This window comes from Chiloscyllium punctatum, chromosome 15, assembly GCF_047496795.1.
Source record: "Chiloscyllium punctatum isolate Juve2018m chromosome 15, sChiPun1.3, whole genome shotgun sequence".
Taxonomy (NCBI): Eukaryota; Metazoa; Chordata; class Chondrichthyes; order Orectolobiformes; family Hemiscylliidae; genus Chiloscyllium; species Chiloscyllium punctatum.
Window position 1 is genome coordinate 21,775,695 of NC_092753.1, and position 19,518 is coordinate 21,795,212.

At 47.0% G+C, this 19,518-nt stretch overlaps 1 protein-coding gene across 1 annotated transcript in view; it reads right to left on the bottom strand.

Moving 5' to 3' along the window:
- The window catches only part of LOC140485959 (large ribosomal subunit protein uL18m-like), a 36,562-nt gene extending 17,321 nt beyond the window's left edge, over positions 1–19,241 (bottom strand). The window contains exon 1 of the mRNA XM_072584400.1: positions 19,093–19,241. Coding sequence (XP_072440501.1) covers positions 19,093–19,241 — 149 coding nt within the window. The remainder of the gene's footprint in view (positions 1–19,092) is intronic.
- Between the last annotated feature and the right edge of the window lie 277 nt (positions 19,242–19,518).

Consider the following 19,518-nt stretch of genomic DNA (forward strand, 5'->3'; position numbering starts at 1 on the left):
GAGGTAGAGGGGCATGGAGGGGCGGTGGGCAAGATGGAAAGGACGGGGTCAAGGGAGGGCACAGACGGCTGTGTAAGGGCATGAACAAGTGTTAACCTTCATGGTGTGGTGGGGGGATGAAGGTCGGGTCTGCAGGCAATGATAGTCTCCAGCTGAGAGTCATGAGAACCCGGAATCACTGTGTGTGTGTGGGTCTGTGTGTGGGTGTCGCTGCATGTGTGTGAGTGGCTGCATGTGTGGGTGTGTGTCCTGTGTGTGTGTCTGTGTGTGGGTGCATGTGTGGGTATGTGTGGCTGTTTGTGTGTGTCTGTCTATGTGTGTGGCTGCATGTGTTGGTGTCTGTGTGAGTGGGTGTCTGTGTGTGTGGGTGCATGTGTGGGTGGGTGTGGCTGTGTGTGTGTGTCTGTGTGTGTGCGCATGTAGGGATATGCGGGTCTGTGAGAGTGTGTGTAGGTGCATGTGTGTGAGTGTACTGGGGTATCAGTTTGTATGAAGGTGCGTGAGTGGCTGTGAATGTGGAAGTGTATGAGTGAGTTTATGAGAGAGAGCTTGTGTTTGAGAGAGGGTATGCATGAGTGTGTGGGTCGGTAGGAGTGTGCCTTTGTGTGTGTGCGTGTGCTTGTGAGTGTACGTGAAATAGTATACAGTGCAGTGCTGTCACGTGTCGTGTGACATGAACCAAAGGGCCCCGTTAAAGTCATCCCCATGGGTACCGAACTTGACGATCAGCCTCTGCTTGGCCACTTTGCATTGTTGCCTGTCCCATAGTCTGCCTTGGAGGATGGTCACCCAGGAGTCCGAGACCGAAAGTCCTAGACCGCTGAAGTGTTCTCCGACTGGGAGGTTAGAACCAGTCTGACACAAGATTGGGACACAGACAGACTTTAACCTCACACCTTTAATGCATTTTCTGAGCTGAGATGGTGTGTCTTGTGAGACAACCTGAAGTTATCTCGACAACGTAACTTTAAAAAGGTTCTGAGGTTCTTATATTAAAGAACGGAAACTAGTAAACCCATTATAAAAGATGAAAGGCTTGACCTAAATGTGTTTAATATATCATTTCAGCTGCATTAAACTGTAATCCTTTTGCTATAAATACTGCGTCTTATGGTCCTTTTTATCATCAGGTTGATCTACATCAGATACACTCCATCCATTCTTTATCCTTCAAAGAAAGTCAGTCTCCTTCATCAGACACTACCTTCCCTTAACAAATCCATGATGACTATCTCGGATGATGACGTGGAGGAGCCTGTGGTGGACTGGGGAGGACAAAGTTCAAAATCACACAATACCAGGTTATCGTCCAAGTAGCTTTCGGAGCACTCCTAAAACTAGTGCTTCCAAATAAAGCTGTTGGACTGTAATCTGATGTTGTGTGATTTTTAACTTTATCCTGGATTAAACTTTCACTCACTGTGTGGTCATTTCTATCATCTCTCAGAGTTTGATCGAATCATTTTCTCATACTGGAAATATAAAAGCAGCTGGTGTCCACTCCTCCTATTTCTGACCTGCACCTAAAACAATAACATTACCGGTTCGATATGATAAATAACGTTGTTTGGATATTTGTGAACTGTCCACCCACATTTCACTTGATATTAGGCTGTAGTTCACAAAAAACAAAATGAGAGTAATGTTGAAATCAGTGAAATCCGGAAACATTTCTTTCGAAATAAGATGGAAAACCAAGGAATTCTGCCATGACTCTCGTTTCTTTGAACCGTGATCGACTTGACTCCTTAATCCTCCTGGGGACATCCTCAACTTCAAAGTTGTGTCTGCACTCCAGAGGTCTGGCAGACTCAATGTGATGTGCAGATGGAGGTGTTTCATGACCACTGAATCGATCGGCTCTTTTGGTTGTGGAGTGGTGTTAAAATGCACAGCTTGCGATTGCCGAGAATCGAACCCGGGTCAACTGCTTGGAAGGCAGTTACGCTCACATCCAAATCATTTATGTAAATGACAAAAAGTAGTGGACCCAGCACCGATCCTTGAGGCACTCCACTGGTCACAGGCCTCCTGTCTAAAAAACAACCACCCAACGCCACCCTCTGTCTTCTACCCTTGAGCCAGTTCTATATCCAAATGGCTGGTTCTCCCTGTATTCCATGTGACCTAAAGTTGCTCACCAGTCTCCCATGGGGAACCTTGTCGAACGCCTTACTGAAGTCCATATAGATTACATCTACCACTCTGTCCTCGTCAATCCTATTTGTTACTGCTTCAAAAAAACTCTATCAAGTTTGCCTGACTTGATTTCTCACACACAAAGCCTTGTTGACTATCCCTAATCAGTCCTTGCCTTTCCAAATACATGTACATCTGTCCCTCAGGATTCCCTCCAACAACTTGCCCACCACCGAGGTCAGGCTCACCAGTCTATAGTTCCCTGGCTTGTCTTTACCACCCTTCTTAAACAGTGACACCACGTTCGACAATCTCCAGTCTTCCGGCACCTTACCTTGACTATCGATGATACAACTATCTCAGCAAGAGGCCCAGCAATCACTTCTCTAGCTTCCCACAGAATTCTCGGGTACACCTGATCAGGTCCTAGGGATTTATCCACCTTTAACCATTTCAAGACATCCAGCACTTCCTCCTCTGTAATCTCAACATTTTGCAAGATGTCACCATCTATTACCCTGCAGTCTATGTCTTTTTTATTTTATTAAACAATACGCAGTTTGCTAAAGAATTAACATTAACAGCTGTACACAGAGAAACAGCAATTTTACGAGGGAAAGGAGTGGCAAAGCCAGGCCCCAACCCTACCAGTTCAACCAGTTTTCAGGGAAATGGGGACAAACCTCAAATCCCACTTTCAATCATTACAAAACACTACCAATAATATTTGTACATATAAGACAGTCCAATTATGTTTTAAAAAATGTATACAATATAGACCACAAGCAACCCACCAGTCCCTCTCACCTTCCGGCCACTCTAAGGCAGCCTGCCCCTACACCCCTTCCAGCTCTCAGTCCACCCTGACACACCTTCCGGCCTCCTCTAGGACAGCCCACCCTGGTTTGTTCCCCTTGTATCAGACGGTTCAAGTTAGAAATAATGAGTGGAGACCAGCTGCTATTATATTTCCTGTGGTGAGAAAATGATTGGAAAATCTCTGAGCGACAATAGAAATGACCAAATAGAGTGTGAAATTTTAATCCAGGAGAGTCAGCATGGACTCGTTAAGAGAAGATCGTGACTGATGAACTTAACTGATTATCTTCGAAGGAACAAGATTATTAATTGAGATAGCATTTGTGATGTAGGTCAAACGGATCACTGGAATAGTGATATATGTTCTTGGCTGAAATAGCTCAGTTGTGAGAACGTTAGCCTGAAGATCTGACCTGGTTCAAACCTGGTGTTGGACAAGAGTTGATTTGGTTTTTACTGACACAATGACAATGCTTCTTTCTTTGCTATAAACTGTCTCTAGTTCCATGACCCCATGTAACAGTGTGGTAGCAAGGTAAAGTAACAGGTTAGATTAATAATGACACCAAAGTGAAAGGTAATGATCGACTCATATTTGCATGATTGGAAAGTTGGTTTCGAAACAGAGGAACAAGAACGGGCTGTTTTGCCCCTGGAGCATATTCCACTATTCAAAAGCCAGTTCCTTGGCCTAACTCCATATGCCTTGGGCCTATATTTCTTGAAACCCTTGCTTTTAAAAATGTTTATCTCAGATTTCAATTTAACAATTGAATGAGGAACAACCACCCATTTGAGGAAGAGAATTCAATTCTCCTGAAGTCTTGTGTGACTAAGTGCTTACCACCATCCCTCGTGAATGGCCTGGCCCTAATTCTTACTCTATGCCCCTGTTTCTACAATCTTTAACCAGTGGAAAAAGTTATCTCTATCAACTCTGTTTTTGCCTGTTAATTTGCTGAAGAGCTCAATAAACTCATTCCTGAACCATCTAAATTCTGGAGAATAAAAGCCATTTTGATTAAATTGATTGCATATCTTGACCCCTGAATCCCAGGTATCATCCTTGTAAACCTATGTTGAACTCCCACCAGAGCTAAAGCAGTCTTCCTAATGTATGATGCCCAGCTCTGCTCACAGTACTCTAAGTGGGATCTAACTAGGATTTTCCATACCATATGCATCCCCTTACTCCAGCTTTTTAGATTTGAAGGCCAGCATTCCATTAGCTGCCTTGATTATTTTCTGAAACTGAACCTCAAAATCTTGTTGGACGTTCACTGCATTAAACAAATTGCCTTCTAAAAATAATCCTAATCTATCCTTGTTCGAACCAAATGGGTAATTTCACATTTGTTTGCATTGAAATCCATCAGTCTCAGCTTTGCCCATTCACCTCATCTATTAATATTACGCTGCAATTTGATTACGCTTGCTCCAATTTTGCCCAATTTTGTGTCTTCAGCAACCTTGGATATTTGATTTTTGGTACCATTACCAAAGTGTTAATGAAATGGCGAATAATTGAGGGCCCCACCACAGATCCCTTTGGGACATCACTAGCCACAACCTTCCAGTTTGATTACTTACCAAATATTCTGACTCCTTGTTTGCTGTGACAACTTTGAGCAGATGAGCTGAGGTTGATAGCCAAGTTGGGTACCCATGGGGATGACCTTCAACTAGGACCTGGGGTTCACGTCACACTGCAGGTGACCCCAGTGCACTACAAACTCTTACACAAGCACACGCACACACACACTTACATACACACACTCACACAGATCCTCTCTCATACGTACGCTCTGTCTCATTCACTCTCTTTCTGTCTCTCTCTCTTTCTCTCTTTCCCTCAGTCGATTTCTACTCCAAAACAATCTACAACCTCATCGCTTGACATATCCCACACTCAACCCCTTCCCATCACACCAGGACGTTAAGCCTGTTTCAATGAAGATTGCAGTTGAAAAATGTGTTGCTGGAAAAGCGCATCAGGTCTGGCAGCATCCAAGGAGCAGGAGAATCGACGTTTCGGGCATGAGCCCTTCTTCAGGAATGAGGAGGGTGTGCCAAGCAGGCTAAGATAAAATGTAGGGAGGAAGGACTTGGGGGAGAGGCATTGGAAATGCGATAGGTGGAAGGAGGTTAAGGTGAGGGTGATAGGCCGGAATTGGGGGTGGGGGCGGAGAGGTCAGGAAGAAGATTGCAGGTTAGGAAGGTGGTGCTGAGTTTGAGGGATTTGACTGAGACAAGGTGAGGGGAGGGGAAATTAGGAAACTGGAGAAATCTGAGTTCATCCCTTGTGGGTGGAGGGTTCCTAGGTGGAAAATGAGGCGCTCTTCCTCCAGCCGTCATGTTGCTATGGTCTGGTGATGGAGGAGTCCAAGGACCTGCATGTCCTTGGTGGAATGGGAGGGGAAGTTGAAGTGTTGAGCCACAGGGTAGTTAGGTTGGTTGGTCCGGGTGTCCCAGAGGTGTTCTCGTTTCGAGGAGGCCACATCGGGTGCAGCGGATGCAGTAAATGATGTGTGCGGAGGTGCAGGTGAATTTGTAGTGGATATGGAAGGATCATATAGAGGAGGCCACATTGGAGAGACAGGCCGCCTACTTGAGGAACGCTTCAGAGAACTCCTCTGAGACACCCGGACCACTTTCCTCATTCCTGAAGAAGGGCTCATGCCTGAAACGCCGATTCTCCTGCTCCTTGGATGCTGCCTGACCTGCTGCGCTTTTCTAGCAGCACATTTTGAGCTCTGATCTTCAGCAAATGCAGTCCTCACTTTCTCCTAGATCACTAGTTTTGGCCAAGACAGATAATTCTCTCAGCACTGCTCGCCGAAGATTGCTGTGAATGTTTCAGACTTACCTTTTGCACTGATCTTTCCATCATTGAAATGAGGATATTTGTGAAGCCTCCACCTCCTCCAGTGAGTTGTTTCATTGACCATCGCCATTCACAAGACCTGGCAGGATTGCAAAGCCCAGATTTGAGTGATCGTGGGATCACTTAACTCTGTCTATCACTTAGGAGAAAGTGAGGACTGCAGATGCTGGAATTCAGAGTCGAAGAGTGTGAGGCTGGAAAAGCACAGCCGGTCAGGCAACATCCGCGGCCCAGGAGATTCTTCATTTCGAGCATAGGCTCTTCATCAGGAGTGAGGGTTGTGGAATAAGGGGGCTGAGAGATAAATAGGAGGGGGTGTGTGGCTGGGATGGGTCTGGACAGTAGGTTACTGAGCAGGGAGTGAAGGTGATAGGTTGAAGAAGAGGGTGGAGCGGATAGGTGGGAAGGAAGATGGACAGGTAGGACAGGTCAAGAGGGCAATGCCGAGTTGGAAGTTTGGATCTGGGATAAGGTGGGGAGAGGGGAAATTAGGAAACTAGCACAATCCACATTGCTCCCATGTGGTTGGAGGGTCCCTCCCCTCCAAGATGAGGCATTCTCCTTCCAGGCGTCGGGTGGCTAGGGTTTGGTAGTGGAGGAGGCCCAGGGACTACACGTGTAGTGGAAGGGGAGATATCAAGTTTGGCCTGATCCTGACATGCTCTGCTGCAATCTTCATTGAGGAGAAAGTGAGGACTGCAGATGCTGGAGATCAGAGCTTAAAAATGTGTTGCTGGAAAAGCGCAGCAGGTCAGGCAGCATCCAAGGAGCAGGAGAATCAATGTTTCGGGCATAAGCTCTTCTTCAGGAATGAGGAGGGTATGCCAAGCAGGCTAAGATAAAAGGTCGGGAGGCGGGACTTGGGGGAGGGGTGTTGGGAATGCGATAGGTGGAAGGGGGTTAAGGTGAGGGTGATAGACCGGAGAGGGGGTGGGGCAGAGAGGTCAGGAAGCAGATTGCAGGTCAAGAAGGCGGTGCTGAGTCTGAGGGTTGGGACTGAGATAAGGTGGGGGGATGGGAAATGAGAAAGCTGGAGAAATCAGCATTCATCCCTTGCAGTTGGAGGGTTCCTAGGCAGAAGATGAGGCGCTCTTCCTCCAGCCATCGTGTTGCCATGGTCTGGCGATGGAGGAGGCCAAGAATCTGCATGTCCTTGGCGGAGTGGGAGGGGGAATTAAAGTATTCAGCCACGGGGCGATTAGGTTGGTTGGTGCAGGTGTCCCAGAAGGTGTTCTCTGGAACGTTCCGCAAGTAGGCGGCCTGTATCCTCAATGTAGACGAAGCCAAATCGCATGCAGAAGATGCAGTAAATGATGTGTGTGGAGGTGCAGGTGAATTTGTGACAGATATGGAAGGATCCCTTGGGGCCTTGGAGGGAGCTGATGGGAGAGGTATGGGTGCAAGTTTTGCATTTCTTGCGGTTGCAGGGGAAGGTGCCGGAAGTGGAGGTTGGGGTGGTGGGGGGTGTGGATATGACAAGGGAGTCGCTGAGGGAGTGGTCTTTCCAGAACGCTGATAGGGGAGGGGAGGGAATATATATTCTTGGTGGTGGGGTCTGTTTGGAGGTGGAGAAATGACGAAGGATGATATGATGTATCTGGAGGTTGGTGGGGTGGTAGGTGGGACCAGTGGGGTTCTGTCCTGGTGGCGATTGGAGGGGCGGGGTTCAAGGGCAGAGGAGTGGGAAGTGGAGGAGATGTGGTGGAGAGCATCGTCAACGACGTCTGAGGGGAAATTGCAATCTTTGAAGAAGGAGGCCATCTGGGTTGTTCGGTATTGGAATTGGTCCTCCTGGGAGCAGATGCGGCAGAGACGAAGGAATTGGGAATATGGGATGGCGTTTTTACAGGGGGCAGGGTGGGAGGAGGTGTAATCTAGGTAGCTCTGGGAGTCGGTTGGTTTACAGTAAATTTCCATGTTGTATCGGTCGCCTGAGATAAAAATGGAGAGGTCTAGGAAGGGGAGGGAGAAGTCTGAGACGGTCCAGGTAAATTTGAGGTCAGTGTGGAAGGTGTTACCTCCTCGTGGGAGCATGAGGTAGCGCCGATACAGTCATCGATGTAGCGGAGGAAAAAGTGGGGGGTGGTGCCGGTGTAGCTACGGAAGATGGACTGTTCCACATATCTGACGAAGAGGCAGGCATAGCTGGGGCCCATGAGGGTGCCCATGACTACTCCTTTGGTTTGGAGGAAGTGGGAGGATTGGAAAGAGAAGTTGTTCAGAGTGAGGACCAGTTCAGTCAGTCGAAGGAGGGTGTTAGTGGAAGGGTACTGGTTGGTTCGGCGGGAAAGGAGGAAGCGGAGGGCTTTGAGGCCTTCGTGATGGGGGATGGAGGTGTTTAGGGACTGGATGTCCATGGTGAAGATAAGGCGTTGGGGGCCGGGGAAGCGAAAATCATTGAGGAGGTGGAGGGCATGGGTGGTGTCCCGAACGTAGGTGGGGAGTTCTTGGACTAAGAGGGACAGGACCATGTCAAGGTATGCAGAGATAAGTTTGGTGGGGCAGGAGCAGGCTAGACAATGGGTTGACCGGGGCATTCAGGTTTGTGGATTTTGGGCAGGAGGTAGAAACTGGCGGTGCGGGGTTGTGGGATTATGAGGTTGGAGGCGGTGGATGGGAGATCCCCTGAGGTGATGAGATTATGGATGGTCTGGGAGATGATGGTTTGGTGGTGGGAGGTGGCGTCATGGTCAAGGGGGCAGTAGGAAGAGGTGTCCGCGAGCTGGCATTTCGCCTCAGCAATGTAAAGATCAGTGCGCCAAACAACCACCGCGCCTCCCTTGTCTGCCGGTTTGATAGTGAGGTTGGGGTTGGAGCGGAGGGAGTGGAGGGCTGCACGTTGCCAGGCTGAGAGGTTGGAGTGAGTAAGAGGGCCAGAGAAGTTGAGGCAGTTGATGTCGCGGCGGCAGTTGGCTATGAAGAGATCAAGAACAGGTAAGAGGCAGCCATGAAGAGATTGAGGGTGGGTAAGAGGCAGCCATGAAGAGATTGAGGGTGGGTAAGAGGCAGCTGTGAAGAGATTGAGAACGGGTAAGAGGCCTATCCACCCCAACCCCCTCTCCGGCCTTTTGCCCTCACCTTAACCTCCTTCCACCTATCACATTCCCAATGCCCCTCCCCCAAGTCCCTCCTCCCTACATTTTATCTTAGGGTGTTCCTGCTTGGCACACCCTCCTCATTCCTGAAGTAGGGCTCACGCCCGAAATGTCAATTCTCCTGCTCCTTGGATGCTGCCTGACCTGCTGCGCTTTTCCAGCAATACATTTTTCAGCTGCAATCTTCATTGAAACAGGCTTAAAGTCCTGGTGTGATGGGAAGGGGTTGAGTGTGGGATATGTCAAGCCATGAGGTTGTAGATTGTTTTGGAATAGAAATCGACTGCTGTCGATGGCCCACAGTGCCTCATGGGTGCCCAGACTTGAGTGGCCATGTCTATTCAAAGGTAGACAAGCAGGAGGCTGGAAGAACAAAGCATGCCAGGCAGCATTAAGAGGTGGAGAAGTCAACGTTTCAAGTTGTTGAAGAAATTCTCCAGACTCAGACATTAGGGAGCTCACCTTTTCTTAGTACACTCTGGTATTACTTCAAAGCGTTCCAGATCACTGTGGATTTATATAGTACAATATAGAACTAGCTGTCAGTTGCTCAATCAGACACCAACTACAGGACAGTCACTAGAGGGCCTACATGACAATACACCAGGCAGAGTCTGAGGTCGGCCTTATCTTAGACAGTACATAACAAGCTATTGTTCTCAGATCTTGAGTCAATGCACATTCCAGAGGCGAGATTTGCCCATTTATAAAATCCGGCAGGGCTACGCTTTTGCTTAGCAGGTAGCTGCAGATAAAAAGCAGACGTTATGTGGGAAGAGTGCAATTTATGTGGTTAATGCAGAATGTACTAGTATGCTAGGGGTCACCCAGGGCAAGGGGCCAAGCCCGGTGAGAACAATATAATGTCTGACTAAAATGGCTGCAAACAGGCAGGCTTGCAAAAACAGCTTCCACAATCCCTCCTTTTTGATCCAAGATCAAAGCAACAGGTCAGGATCCCCGCCAAAATGGGGAATGTCCCTGGAGTGTGGCGGATTATCCGATGGTGGACGCTCAGAATCAATGGATTAAAGAAGGGCGAGACATGAAACGTTGATTTCTCCACCTCCTTATGCTGCCTGCCTTGCTGTGTTGTTCCACCCTCCTGGTGCTGCCTGCCTCACTGTGTTGTTCCACCCTCCTGGTGCTGCCTGCCTTGCTGTGTTGTTCCACCCTCCTGGTGTTGTCTGTCTTGTTGTGTTGTTCCATCCTCCTGGTGCTGCCTGCCTTGCTGTGTTGTTCCAACTTGCTGCTTGAATGTGTTGAATTCCAGCATCTGCTGTTTTTTGTCTATATTTTCGAATTCTGTCCCGTCTAGCACTGTGGTGGTGCCACGCAATGCAATAGAGGATATTCTCTCTGTGAAGAGGAGTCTGAGTTTTCAGAAGGATATTAAGGTGAATAAGTCCCCAGGGCCCAATGGTATCTACCCCAGGTTATTGAAAGAGTTAAGCGAAAAGATTGCTGGGGCCTTTACCAAGATCAGTTGCAGTGGAAGGAGCGACAGCGAGGACCAGAGGCCCAATGGCAAGGTGGGAGTAAAGTTTAGAAACTTGCTTCATGTATCGGCAGAGCACACATGAGCCAGAGCAGACACTTGACTGCTGAGTAAGTGAGGCTTTTTAATTGGGCGCTTGCTTTACCTAAAATACTCCTTGGGTCGTGTCTCCCACCCAACCTCCTCCTCTAACCAAAGAAAAAGATTCTGTGCACGAATTGATAAGGTGACTGGTTTCATTTTTTTCAGTTTTCAGTCATCTCGTTGGGAATTTAGAACAGTGGGGATGGAGATTGGGGCAGTTGAATGTTCCTCCTGCAGAATGTGGGAGGTAAGGGTCACCACTTGTGTCCCTGCTGACTACATCTGCGGGAAGTACATCCAACTCCAGCTCCTCGAAAACCGCGTTAGGGAACTGGCACTGGAGCTGGATGAACTTCGGATCATTCAGGAGGTGGAGAGGGTTATTGAGAGGAGTTACAGGGAGGTAGTCACACTTCAGGTACAAGAAGGCAGATGGGTTACAGTCAGGGGATGAAAAGGGAACTGGCAGGCAGTGCAGGGATCCCCTGTGGCCGTTCCCCTCAACAACAAGTATACCATGTTGGAAACTGTTCGGAGGGAGTGACTTACCAGGGGTGAGCAATGTGGCACAGGTCTCTGCCACAGAGTCTGTCCCTGTTGCTCAGAAGGGAAAGGGAAGAGGAGCAGAGCAGTAGTCATTGGGAACTCTACAGTTAGGGGGACAGATAGGAGGTTCTGTGGGCACAAGAGAGACTCACGGTTGGTGTGTTGCCTCCCAGGTTCGTGATGTCTCTGATCATGTTTCTGGGATATTTGAGGGGGAGGAGGAGCAGCCCCAAGTCCACATCGGCACCAATGACATAGGTAGGAAGAGAAATGGGGATCTAAGGCATAAATTCCAGGAGCTAGGATGGAAACTTAGAGATAGAACAGACAAAGTTGTTAGCTCTGGTTTGTTGCCTGTGCAATGTGCGAGTGAGGTGAGGAATAGAGAGAGAGAGAGAGAGAAAGAGAGAGGAGTTGAACACATGTCTACAGGGATGGTACAGGAGGAAGGGTTTGGTTTCCTGGATAATTGGGGCTCATTCTGGGGAAGGTCGGACCTGTACAACAGGATGGTCTTCACCTGAACCAGAGGGATACCAATATCCTGGGGGTGGGGGGCATTTGCTAAATCTCTTCAGGGGCATTTAAACTAATTCAGCAAGAGGATGGTAACTGAAATTATAGTTCAAGTATATGGAAATTGAGAGTAGTGAAGTCCGAAATAAGGTTTCAGGGTCACAAGAGGGTACTGGCAAGCAAAGAATTTGTTTGAAGTGTGTCTATTTCAATTGTGTCTATTACAGCATCCAGAATAAGTTGGGTGAATTTGCAGCATGGGTTGGTACCTGGGATTTCAATGCTGTGACCATTTCAGAGACATGGATAGAGCAGGGACAGGAATGATTATTGCAGGTTCTGGGATTGAGATGTTTCAGGAAGAACAGAGAAGATGGTAAAAGAGGGGAAGGTGTGGCATTGTTAGTCAAGGGCAGTATTACGGTGGCAGAAAGGGCATTTGATGAGGACTCATCTACTGAGGTAGCATGGGCTGAGGTTAGAAACAGGAAAAAGAGAGGTTACGCTGTTGAGAGTTTGCTGTAGGCTTCCAAATAGATCCAGAGATGTTGAGGAAAGGATAGCAAAGATGATTCTCGATAGGAGCGAGAGTAACAGGGTAGTTGTTATGGGGACTTTAAGTTCCCAAATATTGACTGGGAATACTATAGTTCAAGTAGCTTGGATGGGTCAGTTTTTGTCCAGTGTGTGCAGGAGGGTTTCCTGACACAGTATGTAGACAGGCCAACAAGGGGCGAGGCCACATTGGATTTGACATTGACGAACCCAGCCATGTGTTAGATTTGGAAGTAGGTTAGCATTTTGGTGATAGTGACCACAATTCGGTTATGTTTACCTTAGCGATGGAAAGAGATAGGTATATATCGCAGGGCAAGAGTTACAGCTGGGGGCAAGGCAATTATGATGCGATTAGACAAGATTTAGGATGCATTGGATGGGGAAGGAAACTACAGGAAATGGACACGTTAGAAATGTGAACTTATTTAGGGAACAGCTCCTGCATGTCTTAGATAAGTATGTACCTGTCAGGCAGGAAGGAAGTTGTTGAGTGCGGGAGCCCTGGTTTATGAAGGAAGTTGAATCTCTGGTCAAGAAGAAGAAGGCTTACATCAGGATGAAATGTGATGGCTCAGTTAGGGTGAATGAGAGTTACACATGAGCCAGGAAAGACCTAAAGAGAGAGCTAAGAAGAACCAGGAGGGGACATGAGAAGTCATTGGTGGGTCGGATCAGGGAAAATCCTAAAGCTTTCTATAGGTATATCAGGAATAAAAGAATAACTAGAGTAAGATGAGGGACAATCAAGGACAGTAGTGGGAAGTTGTGCGTGGAGTCAGAGGATATGTGGAAGTGCTAAATGACCAGTTTTCATAGTATTCACACTGTGAAAAAAAAAGGTTATCGTGGAGGCTACAAAAGTGCAGATTCCAAGACTAGATGGGATTGCAGTACAGAAGGAGGAGGTGTTAGCAATTCTGGAAAGTGTGAATACAGATAAGTCCCCTGGACTGTATGGGATTTATCCTAGGATTCTCTGGGAAGCCAAGGAGGAGATTGTGGAGCCTTTGACTTTGATCTTTATGTCATCATTGTTGAGAGGAGTAGTGCCAGAAGACTGGATGACAGCAAATGTTGTTCCCTTGTTCAAAAAGGGGAGTAGAGACAACCCTGGAAATTATAGACCAGGGAGCCTTACTTCAGTTGTGGATAAAGTGTTGAAAATGGTTATGAGAGATAGAATTTATAATCATCTCAATAGAAATAAGTTGGTTAGGGGTAGTCAACAGGGTTTTGTGAAGGGAAGTCACGCCTCACAAATCTTTGAGAGTTCTTTGAGAAGGTGACCAAACAGGTAGATGAAGGTAAAGAGGTTGATGTGGTGTATATGGAATTCAGTAAGATGTTTGATAACTTTCCCCATGGTAGGCTATTGCACAAAATACAGAGGCATGGGATTGAGGGTGAGTTAGCTGTTTGGATCCGAAATTGGCGAACTGAAAGATGACAGAGGGTGGTGGTTGATGGGAAATGTTTTCCTGGAGTTCAGTTACTAGTGGTGTACTGCAAGGATCTGTTTTGGGTCCACAGCTGTTTGACATTTTTATAAATGACCTGGATAGTTGTAGAAGGATGGGTTAGTAAATTTGCAGATGACACTAAGGTCGGTCGAGTTGTGGATAGTGCCGAAGGATATTGTGGGTTACAGAGAGACATAGATAAGCTGCAGAACTTGGCTGAGAAGTAGCAAATGGAGTTTAATGCAGAAAAGTATGAGGTGATCCACTTTGGAAGGAGTAACAGGAATGGCAAGTATTGGGCGAATGGTAAGATTCTTGGCAGTGTAGATGAGCAGAGAGATCTCGGTGTCCAGGTACATAGATCCTTGAAAGTTGCCACTCAGGTTGACAGGGCTGTTAAGAAGGCATACGGTGTGTTAGCTTTTATTAGTAGAGGGATTGAGTTTTGGAGCCATCAGGTCATGCTGCAGCTGTACAAAACTCTGGAGTGGCCACACTCGTAATATTGCGTACAGTTCTGGTCACTGTACAAAGCTCTGGTGCAGCCCCACTTGGAGTATTGTGTGCCGTTCTGGTCACCGCATTATCGGAAGGATGTGGAAGCTTTGGAAAGGGTTCAGAGGAGATTTACTAGGATGTTTCCTGGTATGGAGGGAAAGTCTTACGAGGAAAAGTTGAGGGGCTTGTGACTATTTTCGTTAGAGAGAAGAAGGTTGAGACGTGACTTAATTGAGACATATAAGATAATTGGAGGTTTTGATCAGGTGGACAGCAAGAGCCTTTTTCCTCGGATGGTGCTGGCTAGTACAAGGGGACATAGCTTTAAATTGAGGGGTGATAGATAAAGGACAGATGTCAGAGGTTGTTTCTTTACTCAGAGAGTAGTCGAGATGTGGAATGCACTGCCAGCAACATTTTTAGTCTCACCAACTCTAAGGGCATTTAAATTGTCTTTGGATAGGCATATGCACGAGATTGGAATAGTGTAGGTTAGATGTGCTTCAGATTGGGTTTCATAGGATGGTGCATGTAGAAGGCCTAATGATCTGTCACAATACTAATAAAAGGTTTAATTATCACCCTTCAAATATTCATAGATATAGATTCTGGAATAGTTATAGCATTACCTAGATACAAAACAAAAATCACTAAAAGCATTAGGAGAAAGGACTCAAATAAAATTATGCAAGCAAATCAGTCTCTCAGGAAAAGCGGCCCGATGTTATTACAGGGAGAATTGAATCACAGGTACAGAAACTGGCAGACATTGGAATGTGGGTTGAATGAAAACATTGTAAGACACCCAATAGTAAAGGTAGGGCTGTTTATTAATAAGGCAAGAAAGAAACCGCTCACAACTTGTCAGTTTAAGAATTCTAACATTAAGTGTAACCACATAAGTTTGTTGGAACGAACATTGTACCAACTTGCAAAAAATCAATATTCTTTTGTATTTCCTGCAATGAGGTTCATACAGAATTTAAAAAGGTCCTCAAGAGATAGGCAAAAGTCCAATTAATTGGCAGTGATGGAGCCAATTATGATAGGATCATTTAAGGGGCTTTTCGATGAGCACATGAATATGCAGGAAACGGAGGGATATGGGCCAAGGGCACACAGAAGGGATGAGTTTAATTTGATTTCATGTTCAGCATAATATGGTGATCATGTTCCTGTGCTGTACTGTTCTAAGAACTACATAGTGGACAATCTTACTGATACTGCTATCGGCAGATGCTTTTGCAGTTGGCAGGTTGGTGAGCATGAGGTCAAGTATGTTTTTCCCGTTTCCCTGACCACCCACTGCAGTCTCAATCCAACTATGTCCTTTAGGACCCAATCAGTTTGATCAGAGGTGCTGCTGTTGAGTCACTCTGTTGAGTTCTCTCCCTCTGTCCTGCCTCTTTTGCTTGGAATCTCTCTCTGCTGTGTACCCCTGACTGGGTTAGATTCGGATTAGTGGTGCTGGAAGAGCACAGCAGTTCAGGCAGCATCCAACGAGCAGCGAAATCGACGTTTCGGAAGGGCTTTTGCCTGAAACGTCGATTTCGCTGCTCATTGGATGCTGCCTGAACTGCTGTGCTCTTCCAGCACCACTAATCCAGTATTTGGTTTTCAGCATCTGCAGTCATTGTTTTTGCCTTGGGTTAGATTTGGACTCAGTGCCACATGTTTTGTATAGTTAATGCAATGCCTCTTTCTGTTCCCCATCTCTCCTTTGCTTTACTCCCATGCTGTCTAATCTGAAGGAGACAGTGGTGAGAGGGGAAGATAAAAAAACTCTCACAGTGAGGGGATTGCAAGGAATACCTGCTAATTTGGATCTTGCTGTGTGTTAAAGCAGTCAGTCAACAGGCCAGTTTGTCTCTGCACCTGCTCACTGTGTCCTACATCCCAGGAGCTGGGACTCAGTGAGGAGGTAGGGAATTGTAAACTGATGGAGTTACAGAGGGATTTTACACATATGGTGAATGGGTAACATAGGAACTTTTGAGGGTGCAGGTCAGGCAGTTGGACAGAGACTGTGGGGAGGGAATGTAGTTTGGTATGCACAAAAGCTAGGGGTCCAAATCCCTGAGCTGATCCCTTTCTGTCCTAGACCTGACATCTTCCCTCCCCACCCCCACCACCCCCATCACAACCTCTTGCCCCCAATCTCTATTTCATGCCTTTTTTTCTCTCCTTGTCCACTTACATTCCACAATCCCTTTTAAACTTTATACCCATTTCAGAATTTCCAGTTTGCAGACTCCAGCTGCCCCCTCCTTACTATGGATGTGCAATCCCTTTCCTCATCTTTTTCCCCATTAGGATGGTCTCAGGACTCTCCACTTCTCCCTTGGATAAAACGGCCTGAACTCTCCCTATCCACCACTGCCCTCCTCCGCATGGCCAAGCTCATCCTCACTCTGAACAACTTCTCTTTTAACTCTATCCCTTTCTTCAGGCCAGATGCATGGCCATGATTACCTGCATGAGTCCCAGTTATGTCTTTGTGAGCTAGTAATGTTCTTATTCTGCTCTTATTCTGACCCCCACCCACAACTCTTTCTCCGATATATATCGATGATATTTTCGGTGCTACTTGTCCCTCTTGTCAATTTAACTTCCAATTTCTCACATTCACGTGGTCCATCTCTGACTCTGCCCTTCCCTTCCTCGACATCTCTGTTTCCATTTCTGGGGATAGGCTGGCCACCAGTATAAATCCACTGACTTCCACAATTACCTTGACAATACATCTTCACACCCTGCTTTCTAGAAAGACTCTAATATATTCTTCCAGTTCTTCCATCTTAGTCGCATCTGTTCTGATGATGCCAGCTTCAACAAGGGGGCCTCCGAAAAGTCTACTTCATCCTTAACTGAAGGTTCCCCAAAACCATTGTGTCAAGGCCCTCAACAGGGTCTGACCCATCTCCTACACTTCAGACCTCTCTTCCTTCCCACAATGGCGATAGGGTGCCCTTTGTCCTCACCTATCATTCCACCAGCATTCACACCCAGATGATCATTAGCTGCCATTTCTGTCACATCCAATGGGTGCCACCATCAGAGACATATTTCCCCTCCCTCCACTCTCAGACTTCTTCAGGAATCATTCCCTCTAAGACACCTCCTCTTCGCTCCCCAACCCTCTGCACCAACCCTACCCCCAAACACTCACAGCCCCATGGCACTTTTGCAGTTGCAGAAGGTATAACAACTGACTGTTTACCTTCTCCCTCTTTAGTATCCAATGGCCCAAACACACCTTCTAGGTGAAGCATGGTTTAATCAAGGGGAGCTGAAAATGTATTGCTGGAAATGCGCAGCAGGTCAGGCAGCATCCAAGGAGCAGGAGAATCGACGTTTCGGGCATGAGCCCTTCTTCAGGAATCCTGAAGAAGGATGGATGTTGTCTGCCTGGACTTCAAGAAGACCTTTAACAAGGTGCCAAATCGGAGGCTACTGCATAAGATAAGGGCCCGTGGTGTCAGAGGCAAGGTGCTAGCATGGATAGAAGCCTGGCTGTCTGGCAGAAAGCAGAGAGTGGGGATAAAAGGGTCCTTCTCAGAATGGAAGCTGGTGATAAGTGGTGTTCCACAAGGCTCAGTGTTGGGACCACAACCTTTCACTTTATACATTAATGATCTAGATGAAGGAACTGAAGGGATTCTGGCTAAGCTTACAGGCAACATAAAGATTGGTAGAGGGACAGGTAGCATTGAGGAGACATGGAGGCTGCAGAAGGATTTGGACAATTTAGGAGAGTGGGCATAGAAGTGGCAGATGGAGTACAACACGGAAAAGTGTGAGGTCATGCACTTTGGTAGGAAGAATAGGGACAAGGACTGTTTTCTAAAGGAGGAGAAAATTCAGAAACTGGCACAGTGGTTAGCACTGCTGCCTCACAGCGCCAGAGACAATGGTTCAATTCCCGCCTCAGGCGACTGACTGTGTGGAGTTTGCACGTTCTCCCCATGTCTGTGTGGGTTTCCTCTGGGTGCTCCAGTTTCCTCCCACAGTCCAAAGATGTGCAGGTTAGGTGAAGTGGCGATGCTAAATTGCCTGTAGTGTTAGGTTAGGGGTAAATGTAGGGGTATGGGTGGGTTGCGCTTCGGTGGGTCGGTGTGGACTTGTTGCGCCGAAGGGCCTGTTTCCACACTGTAAGTAATCTAATCTAAAAAAGCCTGAAGTGCAGAGACTTGGGAGTTCTAGTCCAGGATTCTCTCAAGGTAAACTTGCAGGTTGAGTCAGTAGTTAGGAAGGCAAACGCAATTATGGCATTTATTATGAGATGACTTGAATATAAAAGCAGGGTCATACTTCTGAGACTCTATAACTCTGGTCAGACTATATTTGGAGTACTGTGTGCAGTTTTGGGCACCATATTTCAGGAAGGATGTACTGGCCGTGGAGTGTGTTCAGAGGAGGTCCACGAGAATGGTCCCAGGAATGAAAAATCTAACATATGAGGAGTGTTTGAGGTCTCTGGGTTTATAATAGATGGTGTTTAGAAAGATCCGGGGTGGGGGTGGGGGTGGAGGGGCGGTGGGGATCTAATTGAAACATACGGAATACTGAATGGTCTGGACAGAGTGGGCGTTGGGAAAATGGTTCCATTGGTAAGAGAGATTAAGACCTGAGGGCATAGCCTTAGAATCAAGGAAAGATTTTAGAATGGAAATAAGGTGAAACATCTTCAGCCAGAGAGTGGTGCATCTGTGGAATTCATTACCACAGAAGGCTGTGGAGGCCAGGTCAGTGAGTATTAGACTGAGATAGGTTTTTGAGTATCAAGGGCATCAAGGGTGACAGGGAGAGAACAGGAGAATGGGGTTGAGAAACTTAATGGAGCAGACCCGATTGGGTGAATGGCCTAATTTCTGTTCCTATGTCTTATGGTTTTGTGGTCTTATTCTGTCCATAAAAATGGCCCTGACCTTCCTCTTGGTTTGCACGTCAACATATCCCCTTGTTTCCTGGTGAACATCTCTGCCTCAGGCTTACAGCTGTGTTCCACTGAAGCTCAGCTGGATGAAGAGTACCTTATTTTCTGCTTGCGAGCTCGACAGCCCTCTAGACTCAATACCAAGTTCAACAATTTCAGGGCTTGAGGCGCCTTCCCCCAACTCCCAGACATCAGGCTTTATGATCATGTGTTCTGCGATTACACACAACCCATTGGGAGCCATTAAAAGATTGGCATGGTGGCTCAGTGGTTAGCACTGCTGCCTCACAGCACCAGGGTCCCAGGTTTGATTCCAGCCTCAGGCGACTGTCTATGTGGAGTTTGCACATTCGCCCCGTGTCTGTGTTGGTTTCCGTCCAAAGATTTGCAGGTCAGGTGAATTGGCCATGCTAGGTAGTCCATAGTGTTAGGTACATTAGTCAGAGGGAAATAGGTCTGGGTGGGTTACTCTTCGGGGGGTTGCT